Source organism: Grus americana, chromosome 3 (genome assembly GCF_028858705.1).
Source record: "Grus americana isolate bGruAme1 chromosome 3, bGruAme1.mat, whole genome shotgun sequence".
Taxonomy (NCBI): domain Eukaryota; kingdom Metazoa; phylum Chordata; class Aves; order Gruiformes; family Gruidae; genus Grus; species Grus americana.
Genome location: NC_072854.1, coordinates 27,236,462 through 27,256,376, shown reverse-complemented (window position 1 = coordinate 27,256,376; position 19,915 = coordinate 27,236,462). Strand labels below are relative to the sequence as shown.

The window sequence follows — 19,915 nt, the reverse complement described above, 5'->3', positions numbered from 1 at the left end:
AGTGACTGCAGTGATGTTGGTCAGCTCATTCCCCACCTTGAAATTCATCCCTTCTGCTCACATGGACTCGTGCATCTTCAGTGTGCTTACGTGGTTCCTAACTCTATTTCTTTTACTGTGAGTAAAGCTTCAGTCACTAGAGTTAGCAACTTGGGAGTCCTGAGGGTAAATCTTGCTAGTAAAGAACAAGATAAAGAAGCCATTGAGTACCTTAACCTGTTCTGAGTTCTTGTCACTAGGTCCTCTGCCCTACTGAACAATGAATCTGTATTTTTCTTAGTTTTTCTTTTTGCTATGAATGTACCTATAGAAGTCCTTCCTGTGGACCTTCACGTCCTTCACAAATTTCAACTCCAGCTAAGCTTTGGCTTTCTTAACATTCAACCCTGTGTGCTCAGCCAATGTGTCTATACTATTTCTGCCTAGCTTATCCCAATTCCACATTACTTTTACTTCCTATTTGTATTTGAGCTCAGTCAAGAGTTTCCTATTTAGCCACAGTGGCTTCGTGCCACACCTGTTTGACCTGCACATGACACTGGACTTACCTTGTGCTTCTCTCAGAGGTTGTCCTGGAAGATCAGCCAACTCTCCTGGGCTCCTTTGCCCTCCAGGCCAGTCTCCCATGAGATCATGTGAAGAAGTTCTCTGAAGAAGCTGAAATATGTTCCCCTGAAGTCCAGGGCTGCACATTGTCATGTCTCAGAACCTTTAACTCCACCATATCATGGTTGCTGCAGCCTCATCATCCTGCAGTTCTCATCAACATCCTCACCCCCAACCTGTTCTTTACTCATTCATTTGCATAAATACAAAATAATCCTAAAATGACTAGGCAGGAGTATATCAAAAAAGGAAGTTGATTATTTGACAGTGTGGTTTTGCTGCAAAACTCCTTTTCTGGGATATACTGCTAGAAAATAATCTGGAAATCATAGGAAATAATTATTTTACTTTACTTGGCATTGTGTTCAGTTTTGGCCGTCACATCTTCAGAATGACACAAAGAAACTGAAGAGAACCCAGAGAAGCAATGACAGCACAGATCAGGACAGCTGACAAGAAGCAGTTGGTAAATTTGCAGAAAAGCTCATTTAGGCCAGCTATTTGGAAGAGTTTTCTGCAAGGATAGTGAAGCATTACAGGGGGTTATCTCACAGACTGTAAAACTCCTTTCCTTTCATTTTATGTGAAAAAGGCCTCTCTCTCAGTTTTCCAGGAATTCTAAACAGAGACATAATCATCCCAGCCTCAAGTCTTTTAATGTTAAAAAACTGTTTCTAAAAAAATTCTATTCCTGAAAATGAAGATTTTGTTTCTTTTCAGTGTCTTTCTTGTTTGTTTGGGGTTTGTTGTTGTTGTTGTTATGAATTTCAGCCAACTCTTTTTTTTTTTTTTTTTTTTTTTCCTGCCAGAATATTTATTTGGGTTCAAAAAAGCCACTTTAAACATTCTTCAAACGGAACCAGAGGAGACAGCCTGTCCTTCCTGCTCCATCACATACCTCACTGATGGCATCACTAGAATAGCACTAAAAACCAACTCTGGGGTACTGATGTAGTGAAGGCATGGCCCTATTCCCTTCCTTTCCTGTTACCCAGGGGCAGTAAGGAACAAGTACTACATTTTCTCCAGGATTAAGATTGTCCTGGAGAAGCATGTATGGAAGGTTCCATCTGTCCTTCTACCCTGACACATCTCTGACAGTGCAGAAACATTCAGGCCTTTAAAAAGCATCTATTAGTGTGCTTGTTTACATTAGTAGTACCAACTAAAGATCATCAAGTGGTGAATATTTCCAGAAAATGTAAAAAAAAATTATGGACTACAAAATGTGCTAATGTTTAAATAACAGACTTTTGGAAATTCTGTTGTTTCAGGACAATTTTTATCAGTTAATTTATCTTTTGAATTGGGCTACTGTCTTTACCTGGCAATTAAACCTGTGCCAGCATACAGATGATTTCCCCGTATCTTGGATGAGGGTCTCAGTTGTCCTCCTTTGATTGCCTGTGTGCATATTATCAGAGCTGTTAGCTGGCCAGCAAACAGACATCCTGTAAACCTGTTTTGCCTAACGCTGAATGCATCGTTTCTGCTGTGTACACAAATTGTACCAGGCTGACACCGCTGATTCTGAATTTCCAAGTTTACACTGCCTTTATGACCAACCCCAGGCATATAAATAACAGCCCTAGGAACAGAAATAACAGTACGCTTGTTCCTTTCCTTCGTACAGTTCGGTCAGGAGCTGAAAAATAGCAATGTTTCTAAACAATTTTTATTTTCTTCCTGTAGATTATAACACAAGTGAACAAAAGCAAGCATGTAAGAAACATGAACTTTATGTGAGTTTTCGAGACTTAGGATGGCAGGTATGGTTATAAATGCTGTTTCGTATCAATTCTAATTGGGACAATCTATTTTACAGTACCTCATTATTTACAGTCTGTTTTCCTCATAGGAATTGGTATTTCACTGATGAGAGACAAATCCTTTAAATGCATTTTGTAATGAATGCCTATCACTATTGCTCTACCTTTTTTGGCTGCTGCTCTCTCAAAGATTTTACAGACATTAATGGCTTTAAGACCTGGATTCATTCACATAAAGATAAGTTTGAACTATTATTCAAGATATGACTAGATCTGCAGTAAATGAAACCAAAATCCCCACTTTTGAAATCTGCATTTCAATTCTCCCTGGTTCAGTGCTGTCTACTGCAGGTCAGAAAGATTTCACTAAGGTAGGGTCTGTAGGGAACTAGAGCTTGCATCCCTGCTCAGTGATCTTTATAACACCATAGCTAAGTTTATATAAATTCTAGGAGAAACTCATCCTGCCATACAGTAACAAAAACAGAAGGTACTTGTAGTGAAAGGTCATAAAGACAGAGGCAGGGCACTATGAGAAATGAAAAAAGAGATCAGTCTAGGGTTTTTTTCGAGAAAGCAAGGAGATATCTATAAAGAAAGAACAAGAAGTCCATCCACCCTATAACCTAGACATATTGCATATGTAGGTAAGAACTCAGAGATGGCTGGCTGTGCATTTCACAGTTCTCTGAATTATTTATAACAATTCTCTGTGAGCAGAAAAGTCTATGAGGAGAGAAATTGTGCTACCTCTTTAGTGACAGCTCATCCTTTACATATCTAGCTTGGATTCTCATACAGCCTCATTACTCTGCCTGACTTTTTGTAGTATGTTTATCCTCACCGCAGCCTGAAGAAGTAGGCAGAGACTGTTTTCCCAACTCTGCAGAGCATAATCACCCTGTCCATGGCCACAGAGCAAGCTTGTGGTATTGACTCGAACTCAGGCTACTGAACAAGTAAGCCATTGTCTCTCTGTAGATCACAGATTTTTCCAGGTATCACCATTTTTTTTTTTCATTTTTCGAAACAGTAAATTCTGATATGCCCTAAGATGTGCAAGGTTCTCAGATCAGCCATTCAAGGTGGCCGTAGAGAAAAGAATTTTTTTTCTTCCCCACCAAAAAAATACTTGACTAATTCAAAGTTTCAGTTGGAAAGCCAAAGCTACGCTGTACAATATTTGATCAGTGAAACTCAGGGTGAAATGAGATAAAAAGAAACAAAACCCAAGAAGTAGATACTTGATCCTCTCCGCCCTTCCCACAGCACCTCCATACCTTTGCCTGGCAAAGGAGGAATTCAGCAAACTAAACACATAGCTTTCATTAACATTTTAAAATATTTTCTCTCCTGTGGTCTTTTCCTCATGCTGTGTTGCTAGAAATACTCAAAATGCATGATTCAGTGACATTCCAATGGGTAATCTCCAACAATCCTCAGTCTCATGCAATAATACAATTAATGGTATTGTGTATGCTGAAGAAAGAGGATGCATTTTAATTACATTTATTGCACCAAGAAGTGCTCAAGGTTTTCAGTCTGGGAAGAAAAGTATTCTGACAAACATATTTGGACCTTTAATTCCCATTACAGCCTCATTAGTTCATATTCAGTACAGATTTCTAAGTTTAATTTTCATCTGAGTTTTGCATGAATGAAACAAATATTTTTTTTTGGGAGGGGGGCAAAAAAGGTAATTTAACATGCCACATTCTGAGGTTCATTCTGTCCTTTGACAAGTCTTAGTTAGTTTGATATAGTTTTAATTATCTGAGTGAGGAAGAAAAAAAAAAACCAGTGGGTTTATTTGTTTTTGTTTTAGGATTGGATTATTGCACCGGAGGGCTACGCTGCGTTTTACTGCGATGGAGAGTGTTCTTTCCCCCTCAATGCCCACATGAACGCAACAAACCACGCCATCGTTCAGACTCTGGTATGCCTCTGCCTATGTTGTAATTGCCTATTTTGCCGTTGCGAGTGTCTTGGGACGGGGTGCCTCCTCCTCTCTGTTTGCTACTATTGGATTTTGATTACTTCTGTGTAAATGATAACCCATTTCAAATACGTGCTTTGATGATTACGCTGGAGAGAGAATGAACTGTCCAGAGTGGCCCATGTAGTAGGTTTCCCTTCCATTTCAAAAGCAGTCACATACGAGAAGACTGTGTCATATTACTGGAGAATTGTGTGGAGAGGAACCAAAGGGGCCCCCTGGTCCCACTTCCAAGAGTTTTTTGCAGCTTACTGAAGCTCCGTGTTAACATCTACGTGCTATACCTTCCAGAAATGTTGACACTTGGCCACTCTGTGGACCTCTGTTGTCAACTGTTGGCAGAGATACTTAAACCGTAATTTATTGTGAAGCTTTGCAAGCAGATGCATTTGCATGTAAGAAATTGTGTTCAGTCATGCCTGGCTAACAAATGCAATTTATAAATAAGGGTGTTTGGATCTGTTGCTCTGCCTGGTACATGTAAAAGGGGATTTGCAGCCAGCTTTCTGCCTCTGTTTGTTCTTATGTTAGTTCTGTGCGTCAACTGGAGCAGCCAAAAAAATGATCTTAGTTGAAGCAGCTGGCTAGGCCTCCTCTACCCCAGCAGCATTCAGCTATGGTTCGGAAAACACAGCACCTACAGAAATCAAGACATTTACACTATGCCTAAATGTAATACTGTGAGCCTGGTGCCTGGTCATGATTTTTCACCTGTGCCAGCTGAAGAACTGGCTCTGAACAGCACCAGTATTAGCAGAATGATTAAGAAGCAGAGGAATGAGAGATAATACATGAGGAGGGAGTGGGAGTATGAAATCAGAAGAGAAAAGGGTTGCCATCCCTAATTAGTTTCTGGAAAGGTCAAGGCACTTGACTGCAATTAGAGAAACCTGGCTTTAAGGGTCCCTCTGATTTAAACTGATAATAGGAAAGCATCCTCACCACCAGACTATGCTGATGAGTCTGTCCATGGATGGCTAACTTTTTCTTTGATTTTAACATAAAAATCCTGGGCCTAAAAAGCCTTTCCCCTTCAGAAATGAGTGCAGCTATTACCTTCGTGGGGAAAACAAAAAAAGCCAAAACCCAAAACCCAACAAAAAAACCCCCACCCACAAACAAACAAACAAAGTTTGGTTTCTTTCTGATAGAAAACAAATCCTGCTTGTGAAATTGCTAAGTACTTGTACACGAGTACTTCTACATTTTTAAAACCTCAGCATGTGCCGAGACCTTTTCAGCTTTTCATTTATGCACCTTCTACAAGTCCAGCCACCAATGCAACATTATTCCTCTATACCAGAATTCAAGTCAGCAAGATTCACAAAAAGAAGGGAAAAATTCAGAGGCTGGAAATAAGCAGAAGAATTGTGGTAAGGGGTTCAGGTGAAGGGGAACAGCAAATGCTGCTTGGCAAGGAATACAGCAATGTGCCTAGGAGATGATGAAGAACAGCATATATGCAGTCCTGAGCTGAAAAGAAATAGGTCAGCAAAGTGATAGTTTAGCATCAGGGAAACATTGTCCAGAAAAGTTGCCAATATCAGTGAGATCCCCAGGTTAGAGTTCCCGGTTACAATTATGGACTGTTAAATAAGAAGTGGCCCAGTGCTACTTTCTCTTGTGCATCTATCGTTTCCAAAAATGGTTAATTTCCCATGATTAAGAAATTTGTGTAGTTTGTCCTATTTTTAAAATTGAATACTTAAAATTTCCCTCCTTTTAATGGCCTTTTTGGAATTGTGTGTCTCCCTCTGCATGTACTGTACATGCATTCAGTTGTGCAGCCAAAAAATCATGAGGCTAATTAAATTTTAACTGCACATAAATTAGATGAGATAACAGTAGTTGAATGCTTTCTGGTTTAAATTATACAAAATTCAGATTTACACAAGGTGTGCACATGGGGATGGCTTAGGAAACGATTATTCATACACCCCACCCTAATCCAAATGTAATCATCTCCCAGCCATACTGATTACACCATTCTAAAAAAGCCCACTCTTTGGGTTGGGAAGTGATTGTTCCTTGGTACCCCTCCAAACTTTACTGACTCTTTTTTTTTTTTCTTTGCCTTTTGTAACAAGAATAGGAGAAATGCTGGGCCAGTACCTCCTCTTCTCTTCTTCTCTTCTCTTCTCTTCTCTTCTCTTCTCTTCTCTTCTCTTCTCTTCTCTTCTCTTCTCTTCTCTTCTCTTTCTGAGACTGAACTTAGGCAGACAGATGATACAGATGCCTATATATATATATATATATATATATATATATATAAAAGATAGACTGCATTTAATGAGTTAGATAAGCTTTCTTCTCCTCTCTTACTTCCCATCACGCTCTGAACAGGCGTTGGAGTAGCGTTGACATCCTGGTCATGCGAGCCAGTGGATCAGCAGGTTGACTCGCCCTGATTTCCAGGCTCACGCTTGAAAAGGCTGTGAGCATCACTGTGGTGTGGGGCTAGCAGGGCCACGGTGCTCCCAGCTGGGGTGGCAGGGGCTGGTGGGACCAGGAGTCATGGCAGGGCAAACATCTGCCTAGACGAGGCACAATCATTCTTTTCTCCAGTGCTTTGCTATTCATTTGTTAAACTGTTTTTAAATGTGTGTCTAAACCCTTACTAAACTGCTACTTCAGGATTTATTATTGCTCATTTCAAAAGACCTTCTCATGGTAACAGTTATGTAAAAATCGTTTCCTGATAGACTGTTCTCTGTTGTCTGGCAAAGGCTCTGGGCTTATATCACTGCAAGACAGATGGCTCTAACAGATTTACAAAGACTTAACATACAAATGAAACCTATTACTGCTGAAGTCTTCATCCATGCCTTAATAATCTCTTGCCCTCTCTATTACAACTCCCTCTTTTCTGGCCTCCCCAGTTTCCAAGTCTTCAGCATGTGTAGAATATTACATCCAACCTTCTTTCAAGTACAAAGAACTTGTATTTCCCCCATTTTCAGATATATCCACCAGATCTTGTTCGTTCTGGGATGCTGTTCAAAAGTCTTTTCCTTCTCTTTAACCTTTCATTGATATATTTCAGCCTAGTGTACATAAAGCCTTCTCTGCCTCAGCCCTTTCCCCAAACCTTCTGTCCAGCTGGCACCCACCTTATGAATTGATTTTGACTTCAGTGGAAGTAGAATCGGCTCCACGGATACCTAGATAAGACCTTAAAATGCACTCACACTGTCTGAGAGCCCACATCTTGCCATTTCGTAGGCTGAAAACAGTTTCAGTATGAGCCTTTGCTGTCTGCAACAGACTTCCCTCCATGCTGAGACCCTGACACAGGAAAGCATTTTAGCACATGCTGGGGTCCTGGTGAGATCTGGGACTTGAGCCCGTGCTTCATGTTAAGCACTGTCCTCAGCAGAGGTGGTACTGACAATATGTTTAAGTGCTTTCCTGAGCAGGCACCTAAGTCCAACTCTTTTCTAAATTTCCTCTGAAAACCAACTTTCCGTCTTGGCCACTCCTCCTCATTTATCTCTGCATCTGCTATTATTGTATAATCTGCCCACGCAATTGAAATCAGAGCAACGTTCTGGAGGTAAGCTGTGCTTTAAAGTTGCTAACCGAGGAAAATGTGTGACCACAGCACCCTCTGAATTGCAAAGACATGTTTTGCACTGCTGTTGTCCTTGTACCTCTCTGTTTGATATATGAGCTATGTATTTATCTGTCTTTCAGGTTCATTTGATGTTCCCTGATCATGTACCAAAGCCATGCTGTGCACCAACAAAACTGAATGCAATCTCCGTGCTCTACTTTGATGACAGTTCCAATGTTATTTTAAAAAAATACAGGAATATGGTGGTGCGTTCATGTGGCTGCCACTAGAATAAGAAAAATAATCTAAAGCAGAGGGGTTTATTCAGAATTGTAATAAAGTCAAGATATGAGCCTTGCTGATGAAAAGGCAGTCCTAAATTTATTCCATTTCATGTCATCTCTCATTTAAATGTACAGTATAATGTATATAGTAGCTTTTATTTATTTAAAAGTATATAGTTTCTTTTGTATGAGCAAAATTTCAAAACCATTTATTTTATGGGTCACCTCACTATGCAGTAGAATTTCACAAACTAATTTTTCAATTGACCATGCTGGAATCTGTTTCATTCCATTTCAATACTTTAAAGTAAAGCCTTTGTGTAGACTTTTTTAAAGCTAGAAACTCCAGATCTTCTGTAACTGCTTCATATTGTTAAAGGAACTAAAATACGTTTGGTCATATTGTGCCAATGAAAACTGTGGTGGGGTATTTATTTAGAAAAAGGCACAGAAAAAAAAACTAAACAAAACTGCTTGGCTAAACATATTTTTTCTTTTAGAAGTTCTGCTCCATTAGAAAAAGTGAAATGTTGAACAGTGTTTAAGTAAATAAATAGTAGATAGAAAATAGAAGTTACATGATTGCACATAATTGTTATAACTATTTTGTTTAACAAGATGAGTGTAACTGGAGGAGTATGTTATTTCTTGGCTTGTGGGCTGCAGTTCGCAAAAGGCTCAAAGCTTCGGGAATTCTGTGGAGACAGACTCTCGCTTCTATCTATGACTTTCCAAGTTAACTCTAAAAATTGAACTACAACATTCTTACCTCAAATCACATCAGTCTATTATCTATCACACTGCTCCGGCGAATATTTTTATAATAACAACATAAGGTGAAATAAATAAGAAAACCCAAAACCAAACACACGAGCCTTCCCATTCCACAGGAAAGTTCCTATATTCACGAAATACACAGAAGACAGGGTGTGGAAGGGCTTTGCTCCATTTAGCTCCCATTTCTGGACGTGTTTTCTGAGCGTGGGAGGGAAGGCACAGGAGATGCAGCAGTTGTCACCTGTTTAATTGAAAATCTTGTCCCTGATGGTGGCTGTTCTCAAGGAAAGATAAAAATCACCTTTCCTAAGGAGCTGTTGGGTAATTTACAGCCTACTTTCAGTCCCATCTTCTTTTCTATCAGGTGGAAATTGCATTAAATCATGAGATTTAAGACGGGATATCTTTCCTTTTTTTTTTAGCATCAATCAGTGTAACTGTGAAAATTCTTAAATCCATATACATAATTTTTAATCTCCCTAAATTTTAGACCTCAAATGAAATCCTGTGGTTGTGAATTGCACAACTAATTACAGATCATCATTCTCACCACCACTATCCACATGCTTATTTCGAATTTAATGTCTTTGGACACCCCTTTGTTTTAGTGCTATGAAAATGAGAAAATAGAAACTCTATTTTCTCTTTATTACATGGCTAATTATAATATATGCTTTTATCATGAATTGCCTTGATTAAAAATGCTTCATTTAAACAGTTCTCAGAGTGTCGTTAAAAAATGAATAGGACTTACCAGTTTCTCCTTAGACAGTCTATTCATGTAAACTCTGACCTCTCTGGTTATTTAAAGCATATTTCAGAAAACTCAGATTATTACAGACTGATAAAATCAGCGTGTGTGTGTGACTGTGTGTATGCATGTGAATGTGCAGCTGTTTTTTTCGCAGAAACTAATTTATTTTATCTTGCTATTGGAGTAATACATAAACCCTTTTTATGCATACACTCAGTTTTTTGGAAAAATTAACACTTCTAATTTCAATCTTGGGAGCTCTTTCCCCTTAATAGAACGGTTCCATTTTATACTTCCATCTCTATTTTATTGCCTACATATCTACGTTTAGTTGCAGTTCAGGCACAAGGGTGTATAGCAAAATGAATTACCATTTTGGAACAGTTAAATTCCTGGGTTGTCTTCAAAAAATTTACTGGTTTCTGTATGAATCGGGGTAGGTGGATATGCTTTTTTGAACTCAATTTATTCTAAATGGAAATTGATGGAAATTAAATTTCTGGGTACATTAAGTAATATATTTTAAAATAATGGTGTACCATTTTGAGAATAAGAAACGGAAGATTATTGTTATATTATTCTTTAAAATATGCTGTTGGAATATATTTCTATATTTTGAGACATAATAAACCTGTAATACTATTTTCTTCTGCTGCGATTTTGCTTCTGAGACACATGACAAAATGACACCAGCCTCATACATTGCTTTAAAGGTAAATGCAAGAGATCTCTAATAGTTATGGATTGATTTTGTTGCAGTTCATTTATTAATATAGATATTTTGTAAAATAATTTTTCTTTTATTACTTCTTAAGCTGCAGCTGGTAAACCATCCACACTATTAATAAAAATCATGCCTCCAAATGCTAATACTCCACGCAAAATACACTAGAAAGTAGAAATAGTTCTTTAAAATCTCCATAAACCCCTAACTGGTCATCCCTCTGTTTGAAAGGAAGAACAGTAGCACCACACGTTCTGCACACACTGGGTAAGTGTATATATGTGTGTTTTCATGTAAACATCTCTAGTAGTACCTAATACTTCTTGTTCTTTTCCTAGATCCTCTCAAATACCTGTTATTTTATATGTGTGTATTATATACACACATATAATGCATATAATGTGTATGTAATTATATTAAATTATATTAAATATATACCCATATCTATAGCTAGTAGTTATAAAGATCGTTCCATTATCATTTAGGCCACGAGAGCTTTGTTCTTTTTAAAGTTGTTTAAGCTTTCTGCATCCTTAAGAACTGGAAAGAGTCTAAAGGGCTAAACCCCAGAAAAACAGGAGCAGCTCTGTACAGAGTTAATGTCGCATTGTGGGTCAGAGCTTCTTAGTTTTTAACTTATTCATAATGTTAACACCATTGCTACACGTTCTGGGCCAAAATGAAATGTTTACAGGATGTTATTAGTGACCGCTTCTATGGCTTAGGAGTATTCACGCAGCGGAAGTCAGAGCTGAGAGGCGAGCGGCGTCCCAGCAGCGGTTTCACCTCCCTTTAAAAGCGCGTAGTGTGATTTCGATGTCCAAGACGAGGTGAGCTCTGACACTCTGAAGTGTGGAGCATTTGTAAGGTCTCTGATGTGCTAAGCTGTGAACCCGCAGAACAGTCTTCCTTCAGTTAGACCATCTGACGGGCAGCTCCCCTTCATCTGGATGCCCATTTCCACAAAGTATTTATAGGGTCAAGTTTTTCTGATTTTGGCCAAAGGTTTTAAGTGCACTGGGTAGCAGGGGTGGGAGACGCTTGCTGATAGTAAAAAATCTGCTTGTTTGGATTGCATTAGCCCTCTTTTCCATATGAGATCAAGCTAAAAATTAAATTAAGATAAAGCTGGCTGGTAGCTGACAACGTAGCAATACATCCAATCAGTACAAAACTCAGCTAGAGATCTCTCAGACAGACATTGGCGTGGATGGCTTCAGACATAAAGGACGATCGTTCCTTGTTCTGCTGTGTGTCTGTCCGAAGGGCTGTCCTGACTGACACGTCCTTTACAACCCCGTGACTCTTCCTTCTGCAGCAGCCTGGTTAGGCTCTTAGGTAAATATGCATTTGTGTGGAGCGAATGGGTAGGTAATAAAAATGGAGCCATATGAGGAACCGAGACTTTCTTTAGGGACAACGTAAAGAAATTGCACTTTTGGATTACAATTCATCCATTTGTCTCCAAAGACTACAGAGTGGGTCTAGGGTGATGGCTCTGCTATAGACCTTGTCTGAACAACCGTAGCAAATTACAGTCCCTGACACCTTTATAATAATGTTACATTGTTGAAAAAGTTTAACTGGGATGTTTAATTGGGATGCAGAGTTTTGAGAAATCTTTTGTTATCATGATGGGGTGTCAGAGACTTCCATTTTGGAATATAAATTTCTCTACCATTTACTTGCAAAAGGTTGTATTGCTGACTGCATATTTCTTTTGTTCCGGGGTTTTTTTTTTGGTTTTTTTGTTTGTTGTTTGGGGGTTTTTTGTCCTCTTTTGAAACAGTTTCATAGCAAATTGACTTTGACTCAAAGATGGTTAAAAAGAGGGATTAGGTTGTACTCAGAAGATTCTGAATTGTTTCAGCAATAACCAAAGGATTCTAATAATCAGGACTTTAAAATTATGTTCTTTGCAATATCTACCAACTCTTCTGCTCACACATTCAGCTGTGCATAGGGAGATTCTGACATGTGGTGCCTGAATGACGAACAAGCCACATGTGAATTATACAGCATTATCTTTTACTATCTCATCTGCAGTCACAGAACTTGCAAACTGTGATTTACAATGTGTTACTGAATTCTTACTCACATGGCTTGAGCAAGAGCTTGATTAAAAACAAAAGAAAACTAAACTAAAAATCCAAGAAAAAACGGCGAGAGGAGGTTTTCTTGCCATCTTAATTCAAATAAATCAGCACCAAACGTGGTACATGAGGGACCAGGAATCTCATGTGAATTAAATGGGCCTTTTGTATTCTGTTTTCCATATTTACAACACATGACACAGACACTTCTCCTGACTGCTATATTTCCAGCTAAATACTTTCTGTTCTGTTTCTGCACTTTTTTGCTTCCAGATGGGCGCCATCAATTATTATTATTGTTAATATGAATGAAGATATTTTCATGGCTTCAGCAGATGTTAATGTTTTATAAAAGAAGTATGTGTTATTAGTATTGCTACTTTACAGGTACAGAAAGGTGGAGATACTTGCTCAAGAGAAGAGCAGATGAGAGGCAGGAAAGGGGAGACAACCAGATCTCCAGTGTTCCAGTGCTCTGACCCCTGTCACACACTGCTGGAGTGACGCATACACTTGATGCTCCTGTCCCTGCAGCTCAAAACTTTATGTATGATAGGCAATCTTAGGGGTTACCTGGACCTGTACTTTGCATTTAGCAAAAGTTTGATTGTTTGCAGAAATCTGGGCAGTGATTGATAAAATCAAAGCATGTGCAGGGTGCAGACCACACCTTTCCTATGTGGGAGTGGTTGTATTTTAAAGTTACTTCTATGGAACCAACCAAGATCTCCCTGTAGCAGATGTTGGAGCACCTTTGCAGCAGCGTCGTAAATCTGCACCAGTAGAGTTGAAGGCAGTGATGCATTCCTCCCTTTTCTTCCTTAATTTTTCCTCCTGCTCAGTGTGGAGTTCAGCAATGTGTTAAGACTGAGACTGCGTTAATATTTGTGTAGCAGAGGATCTCAGGGCAGATGTTGGCTGGAGATATGAGAGCAACATCTTTTCTAGGGAACAGCTCTCTCAGAGAATAATATTGAAGCAGAGATGTGGGAGCAGGATATATAACTCGTCCTGGTCTCTTCTGGGTCTCCAACTGACTTGTGAGCAGAAACATTTGTAAAAATGAGAATGCTCTCTAATTAAATTGTGAGGAGAAAAACTTGGAGGGGGCTCTTTCTGGCACCTCTGCCCCTCATAAGTCCTTCCACAAAGGAGAAATCCAGGCTCAAACCTGGAGCTACTCAACTGCACAAAGATCAAAAGTTGGACAAGACATGGTGGAGAAACACGGCACATATATCAAACTCCCTAAACTGATCTAATTGGAAAACAGAGCTTTTCATGCCTGATTATTTTCTTGGTTGCTGAGCTGTCTCATATTAACTTGCCACAAGAAAGTGTGTTCCCTTTTATTTGGGCCAATTATACATCCACCACTGGGATTCCTTTTCAAAATCAGTGTTTCTCCCTTAACCTCTGAAACAGCTCTTTTCAGCCTTCTCTGCATGTTATCTGTTTTATTATTCAAGACTAACAGCTCCCACAGGGAAAGCTCTTTCCTAGACTGTGCTGCAGGGATGGAACAAAGACGAGACATGCCAAGTCAGTTACTTGTTTAATTGGGATGTGAATCTTTGCTTGTTTTTTTGTTTTCTTTTTCACACGCATTTGGGGTTTTTTCTTGGTTTGCTATCATGGTATGAATTGTTGTGGATAAAGATATGTAGATAAGTGTGTAGAGTTCCACAAAACCTTCCTATAAAAATTATTTGTGCATTTAGCAAGGAACAAAATATTATAATTGTTTTTCTCTTTAAAAATGAAATAGATATAGCTAGTAAAAAAACTTGGATTCCCAATAAGGAAACAATTTTTTGCAAACTACTGAGCCTGGTTACGTTTCATGTTTTGAAATTTATTAGTTTAGTCAAAATTAAAGAGTTGCTAGTTAGCAGGACCTACATTGCTTACCTCAGGACATATATCCAAGGGTCAGATTTTTATTTTCGGATACATTGGTGTAAATACAAAATCTATCAAAATTAACAGTGCCCTTGAAATACTTGTAAACATATTTCTGATTCTTTCTGTTTATCTGTATTGGACAGTGAGGTAATGAGAATGCTAGTCGTGCCAGAATACAATTAACTGCTTAATTCTCAAATTTCTTCTCTTATAACCAAGCACTTACACTTTTACTCTTTCCTCTCACCCATCTACAAGAAAAAAATGGCTGAAGGTCACGACTTAAAATTCTGGGGAAAGAATTTAACATTTCAGAATTGAACTGAACATAGAAAATTCCCAAACTTCGATTACAAGTTTTGAAAAAAAGATAATGAAAACAGTTTTAAAAAAGTCTTTAAAAAGACTATTGCTGATCTGCAGAGCCCAAACCAGTGCTGTGGAAGCAGCCACCAGGGTAGGGGAGCCCAAGCTGTGTCCGTACCTCGCAGAAGCCCCAGCATCCTGGCAGGGGGTGCGGCCGCGGGGCGCCGACGTACCCTGACGAGGAGCCAGCAGCCCTGGGGACTGTGAGTTCCTGCATTCGTGGAAAAGAGCCTGGAAGCTGCAGGGTTCCCTTTTCTGACACAGTCCAGACATGAGGGCTCTCCAGGAGCTCTGCATCTTCATAGCCAAGGCAGGCAAACAGGAGAGGTGTCTCGCAGAATGGTGCACGGCAGAACCTGCCGAAAAAGCCTGCATTTATTCAGAAAATTGCTTAAAGATATGGCTCTGTTTTAAAGACAGGAAAGTATTCACTGTGAAATTCCCACACTGGCTTAAAATTATCCTGACATTTCTGAGTGAAGCTTCACTGACATTTTCACAGAGGTTTGCTCATTTTTGGCAGGAAAGAATTTGACCCCTCTCTTCAATCATGTTACACCCCATTTCCACTGACTGTCTCTAAGTCTTTTACCATTCTCTTAGTTTTTCCCATGATGTAAATACACATTGCAGTAGAAGCAGTAGTGTTCCTCCGGATTTACTCTAGAAAAACTAAGTAGTGTTGCAAAATGCTTCTTACAATGTTTTCCTGTCACTCCTCTGAATCTTTCCCCTTAACTGACCCCTGCTGTTGAAAAAGCTGTAAGAAATAAGCCAAATAATAATTGTCAAGGCAGGAATCAGGTGACATGCAAGTATTTACTTTTTTTTAAATTAGGTAACTAAATGTAATACACAGCTATTATATCCCTCTCCTTACAGTCGTTAATTACAAGGCACTGCCCTGACTCCAAGCACTGTGGCCCATCAGCCTTCCAGGAGAGCGGTCTGCTTGAGCGTTCAAGCAATGTCAGGCTAATAAAGCTGTTTGAGCTCACAAGTGGGATTTTTGTACTTTTTTAAAACAGATTGCTCCACTAGAAGTTTATTCAATACAGTAACGTCCTTCAGAAGGGTACTGAAGTACAGCCAGGAATGGTAACCTCTGCCATTAACATATCTGGATGACGAAAAGGACACCTGTCCCCAGCTGGATTTTCATTATGTAAATGTACTTTCTTTATATTCCAGATATTAAAAATGACACTATGGCTTTTCTATGAAGGAAGAGAACTCTGTTAGACAGTAAAACCAATCTGTGGTGTTTTCTGCTTAATGGTTCTGCCTTCTTCTCTATAATCTAGTTTCCACGATTGCCCAAAGCCTGCAGAATCCATCTCACTCATCATATCAATTACTGCAATTAACTTTCCCATGGACTACTCTAATTTCATGCATTTCTAATCACCCATTTGCTGTGTGGATAATTACTGCACTCATTTACATGCAACCAGATGTTTTGGTAATTATATTCTTGTTTGCTCATTTTCCTACCAACACCAGCCTTTTTTCCTTCACAGTCACACTTGAACCTTTTTACATTGCAGAGAATTTAGTATTCTGTTTTTGAAAAGTTGGGTAACTTCCTTTTTTCCCTTAGAAAGAGAAAAGGAAATCTTTCTAAGGCTGCTCCTATGTGATGCAGTACAGAGCTCTAGATAGATACTTGAGCTAATCCTGCTCCAGAGGCAGAGCAATTGTATTACCACGTATTTCCAGGTTGTTTGCAATACCAGCAGCATTTCAGTCAGAACCTGTATCTTGACATGGGAGTACACTATATGGTGTAGCAATATATAAAAATGTTGCTGATCATTCAAGGGTGTCTGAAATGAGCTGATAAAATCCAAGCGAGTTCGCAAGTTTGTGAATGGTAACTTAAATGTATGGGGGTTTGTGCATATCCCCTTTGTTGTGAACATTGCAAGCAAGCCAAGGGTCTTTCAGTGAGTACATTTCTGTAAGGTGTATCCAGTGAGATGCTGAGCATCAACTCACATTGAAATCAACTTTCAATTCACACTTGGGGCTTCTTTTCTCTTGAGCCTGACTTATATGCTTTGGTTTCATGTAGAGCCCCAGCTGCCTTAGAAGTTCTGTTATAATAGCACCATCTTCTGACTAATACTTCTGAGTATATTCATCTTTGGTTCATCGCATCTCTGAAGGACCTACTTTTGAGAAAAGGTGACTGCTTCCCTGCTTCATGTGTAGCTCAAAGATGCAGTGAAGTGGTTAACCATGCTAGATACTGAGCAGTACAATCATCTGTGCAGAGCTGAGAATTCCTTGACTTTGGCAGCCTGATATTGAAATGTACACACATTTCCAATGAAAACGCCGAGAGAATTAAATGAAAATAGAAAATGTTCCACTGACATTTTTGATGCTGGCTAAGTTTTGTATGAGTAAGAGCCACTGACAGCACTTGTCATCTCAACCTCTTCCAAGGTCAAGATTGTGTGCTAGATATTTTCAAGAGTCTACTGCAGTATAAATACAGTCCAGCTAGTAAAGTTTTAACCTTATTTAACCTTTGCTTTGTTATGCACAAAGATGTAAATCTTCAAATCAATAAAAATGGTTGGAGCTATTTTCCTAACGGAGTCTCTTCATTTGTATAATTTTCATATCATACCTACTTTAAGTCTTAGCTATGTTCTAGTACATAAGGATCCTTTCTTCCCATTTTTGTCTGGACAGTAAAAAAAAAAACCAACCAGTAGTGACTGACAGCTTACTATCAAAACTATTTAGTCAATTAATTTTAGAAAGGCTGTGGATTGATGTTTGAAGTCACATATCCAGTTCATTTCATATAAATTATTAAAACTTAAGGTACAGTTTCAAGGGCATAAAATCAGTCATGTGCATCATTTGTACGAGAGAAAAAGGGCTCAGAAGTTTTGGATTGTTTCCCTGCTTCTGTCACTGATTCACTATGAAACTTTGGAAAACAAATATTCCATATCTATGTGTATTTGTCATGCATTTATAAAGGACAAGTGAAATGAATTAGGTTTTGTCAGGCATTTTTATATTCAAATCTGTTGGGCAGAGCAGAAACTGCTATTTTTGGCATTAAATGTTGTTGGTTTGTTTCCTAATTCTAGTCTACCAAACACTTCTTTTTGTGATAGGCCAAAATTTTCAAAGATATGTTTACCGTGTTCAGTTCTCATTTTTAATACAGTAACAACAGCAGTTATCAATATCACAGGAGAATTAAGAGGATAAATACCTTAATAATAATGAGGCACTCAGATACATCAGTGGTCATGTAAGTGCATATATGTTATTTGCATATGCACGCCATCTGATATATTTTCTCATTAGAAAATTGTACCTGTTACCCATCTGGGCTCTTCTTTTCCAGTTTGTATTCTAATGTGCTCATCTGAATTCAAGGTAATAGTTTGTTCCATCCTAAAGAACTCCTTTAGTCATTACCAAAGAAGATTATTTCCTCATGCTATCCATTTTTTCTCGGATTAGTTCCTTTCAAGTGACTTTCTGGCCAGGGATATTAAGGACAACAACAAAAGCTTCTATAGGTATTCTAGTGATAAAAGGAGGATGAGGGAAAGTGTGGGTCCCCTCCGGAATGAAATGGGTGACCTGGTTACCCAGGATACAGAGAAGGCCAAGGTACTCAGTGACTTTGCCTCAGTCTTCACTGGCGAACGCTTGAGCCACACTGCCCAGGTCACAGAAGGCAGGGACTGGGAGAATGCAGAACCGCCCACTGTAGGAGAAGATCAGGTTCGAGAATATCTAAGGAACCTGAAGGTGCACAAGTCCATGGGACCTGATGAGATGCATCCACAGGTCTTGAGGGAACTGGTGGATGAAGTGGCCAAGCCACTCTCCATCATATTTGAGAAGTCCTGGCAGTCCGGCAAAGTTCCCGCTGACTGGAAGAGGGGGAACATAACCCCCATTTTTAAGAAGGGTAAAAAGGAAGACCCAGGGAACTACAGGCCGGTCAGTCTCACCTCCGTGCCTGGCAAGATCATGGAGCAGATCCTCCTGGAGACCATGCTCAGGCACATGGAAAATAAGGAGGTGATTGGTGACAGCCAATATGGCTTCACTAGGGGCAAATCATGCCTGACAAATTTGGTGGCCTTCTGTGATGGGGTTACAGCATTGGTGGATAAGGGAAGGGCAGCTGACATCATCTACCTGGGCTTGTGCAAGGCATTTGACACTGTCCCGCACGACATCCTTGTCTCTAAATTGGAGAGAGATGGATTCGATGGATGGACCACTTGTTGGATAAGGAATTGGCTGGATGGTTTCACTCAAAGAGTTGTGGTCAATGGCTCAATGTCCAAGTGGGGAACAGTGATGAGTGACGTTCCTTAGGGGTCGGTACTGGGACCGGCACTGTTCAACATCTTTGTCGGCGACATGGACAGTGGGATCAAGTGCACCCTCAGCAAGTTTGCCAATGACACCAAGCTGTGTGGTGTGGTCGACACGCTGGAGGGAAGGGATGCCATCCAGAGGGACCTTGACAGGCTGGAGAGGTGGGCCCGTGCGAACCACATGAAGTTCAACGAGGCCAAGTGCAAGGTCCTGCACGTGGGTCGACACAATCCCAAGCACAACTATAGGCTGGGCGAGGAATGGATTGAGAGGAGCCCTGAGGAGAAGGACTTGGGGGTGTTGGTGGATGAAAAGCTCAACATGAGCCAGCAGTGTGTGCCTGCAGCCCAGAAAGCCAACCGTGTCCTTGGCTGCATCAAAAGAAGCGTGACCAGCAGATCGAGGGAGGTGATCCTGCCCCTCTACTCCGCGATTGTAAGACCCCACCTGGAGTACTGCATCCGGCTCTGGGGGCCCCAGTACAAGAGAGACATGGAGCTGTTGGAGCGAGTCCAGAGGAGGGCCATGAAGCTGATCAGAGGGCTGGAGCACCTCTCCTATGAGGACAGGCTGAGAGAGTTGGGATTGTTCAGCCTGGAGAAGAGAAGGCTCTGGGGAGACCTAACTGTGGCTTACCAGTACCTGAAGGGGGCCTACAGGAAATCTGGAGAGGGACTGTTTATCAGGGAGTGTAGTGACAGGACAAGGGGTGATGGG

The 19,915-nt window shown here is 39.9% G+C and overlaps 1 protein-coding gene across 3 annotated transcripts in view; it reads left to right on the top strand.

The window, feature by feature from the left end:
- Positions 1-10,841, top strand: part of BMP5 (bone morphogenetic protein 5) — a 56,755-nt gene extending 45,914 nt beyond the window's left edge. For 2 of the 3 annotated variants that reach the window (XM_054822502.1, XM_054822503.1), the window contains 3 exons: positions 2,299-2,375; positions 4,201-4,311; positions 8,065-10,841. In XM_054822502.1, coding sequence (XP_054678477.1) covers positions 2,299-2,375; positions 4,201-4,311; positions 8,065-8,214 — 338 coding nt within the window. In that variant the 3' untranslated portion in view covers positions 8,215-10,841. Of the gene's footprint in view, positions 1-2,298; positions 2,376-2,464; positions 2,566-4,200; positions 4,312-8,064 lie in introns of those variants that run through there. The other variant, XM_054822505.1, reaches the window with a different exon arrangement.
- The last annotated feature ends 9,074 nt before the right edge of the window (positions 10,842-19,915 follow it).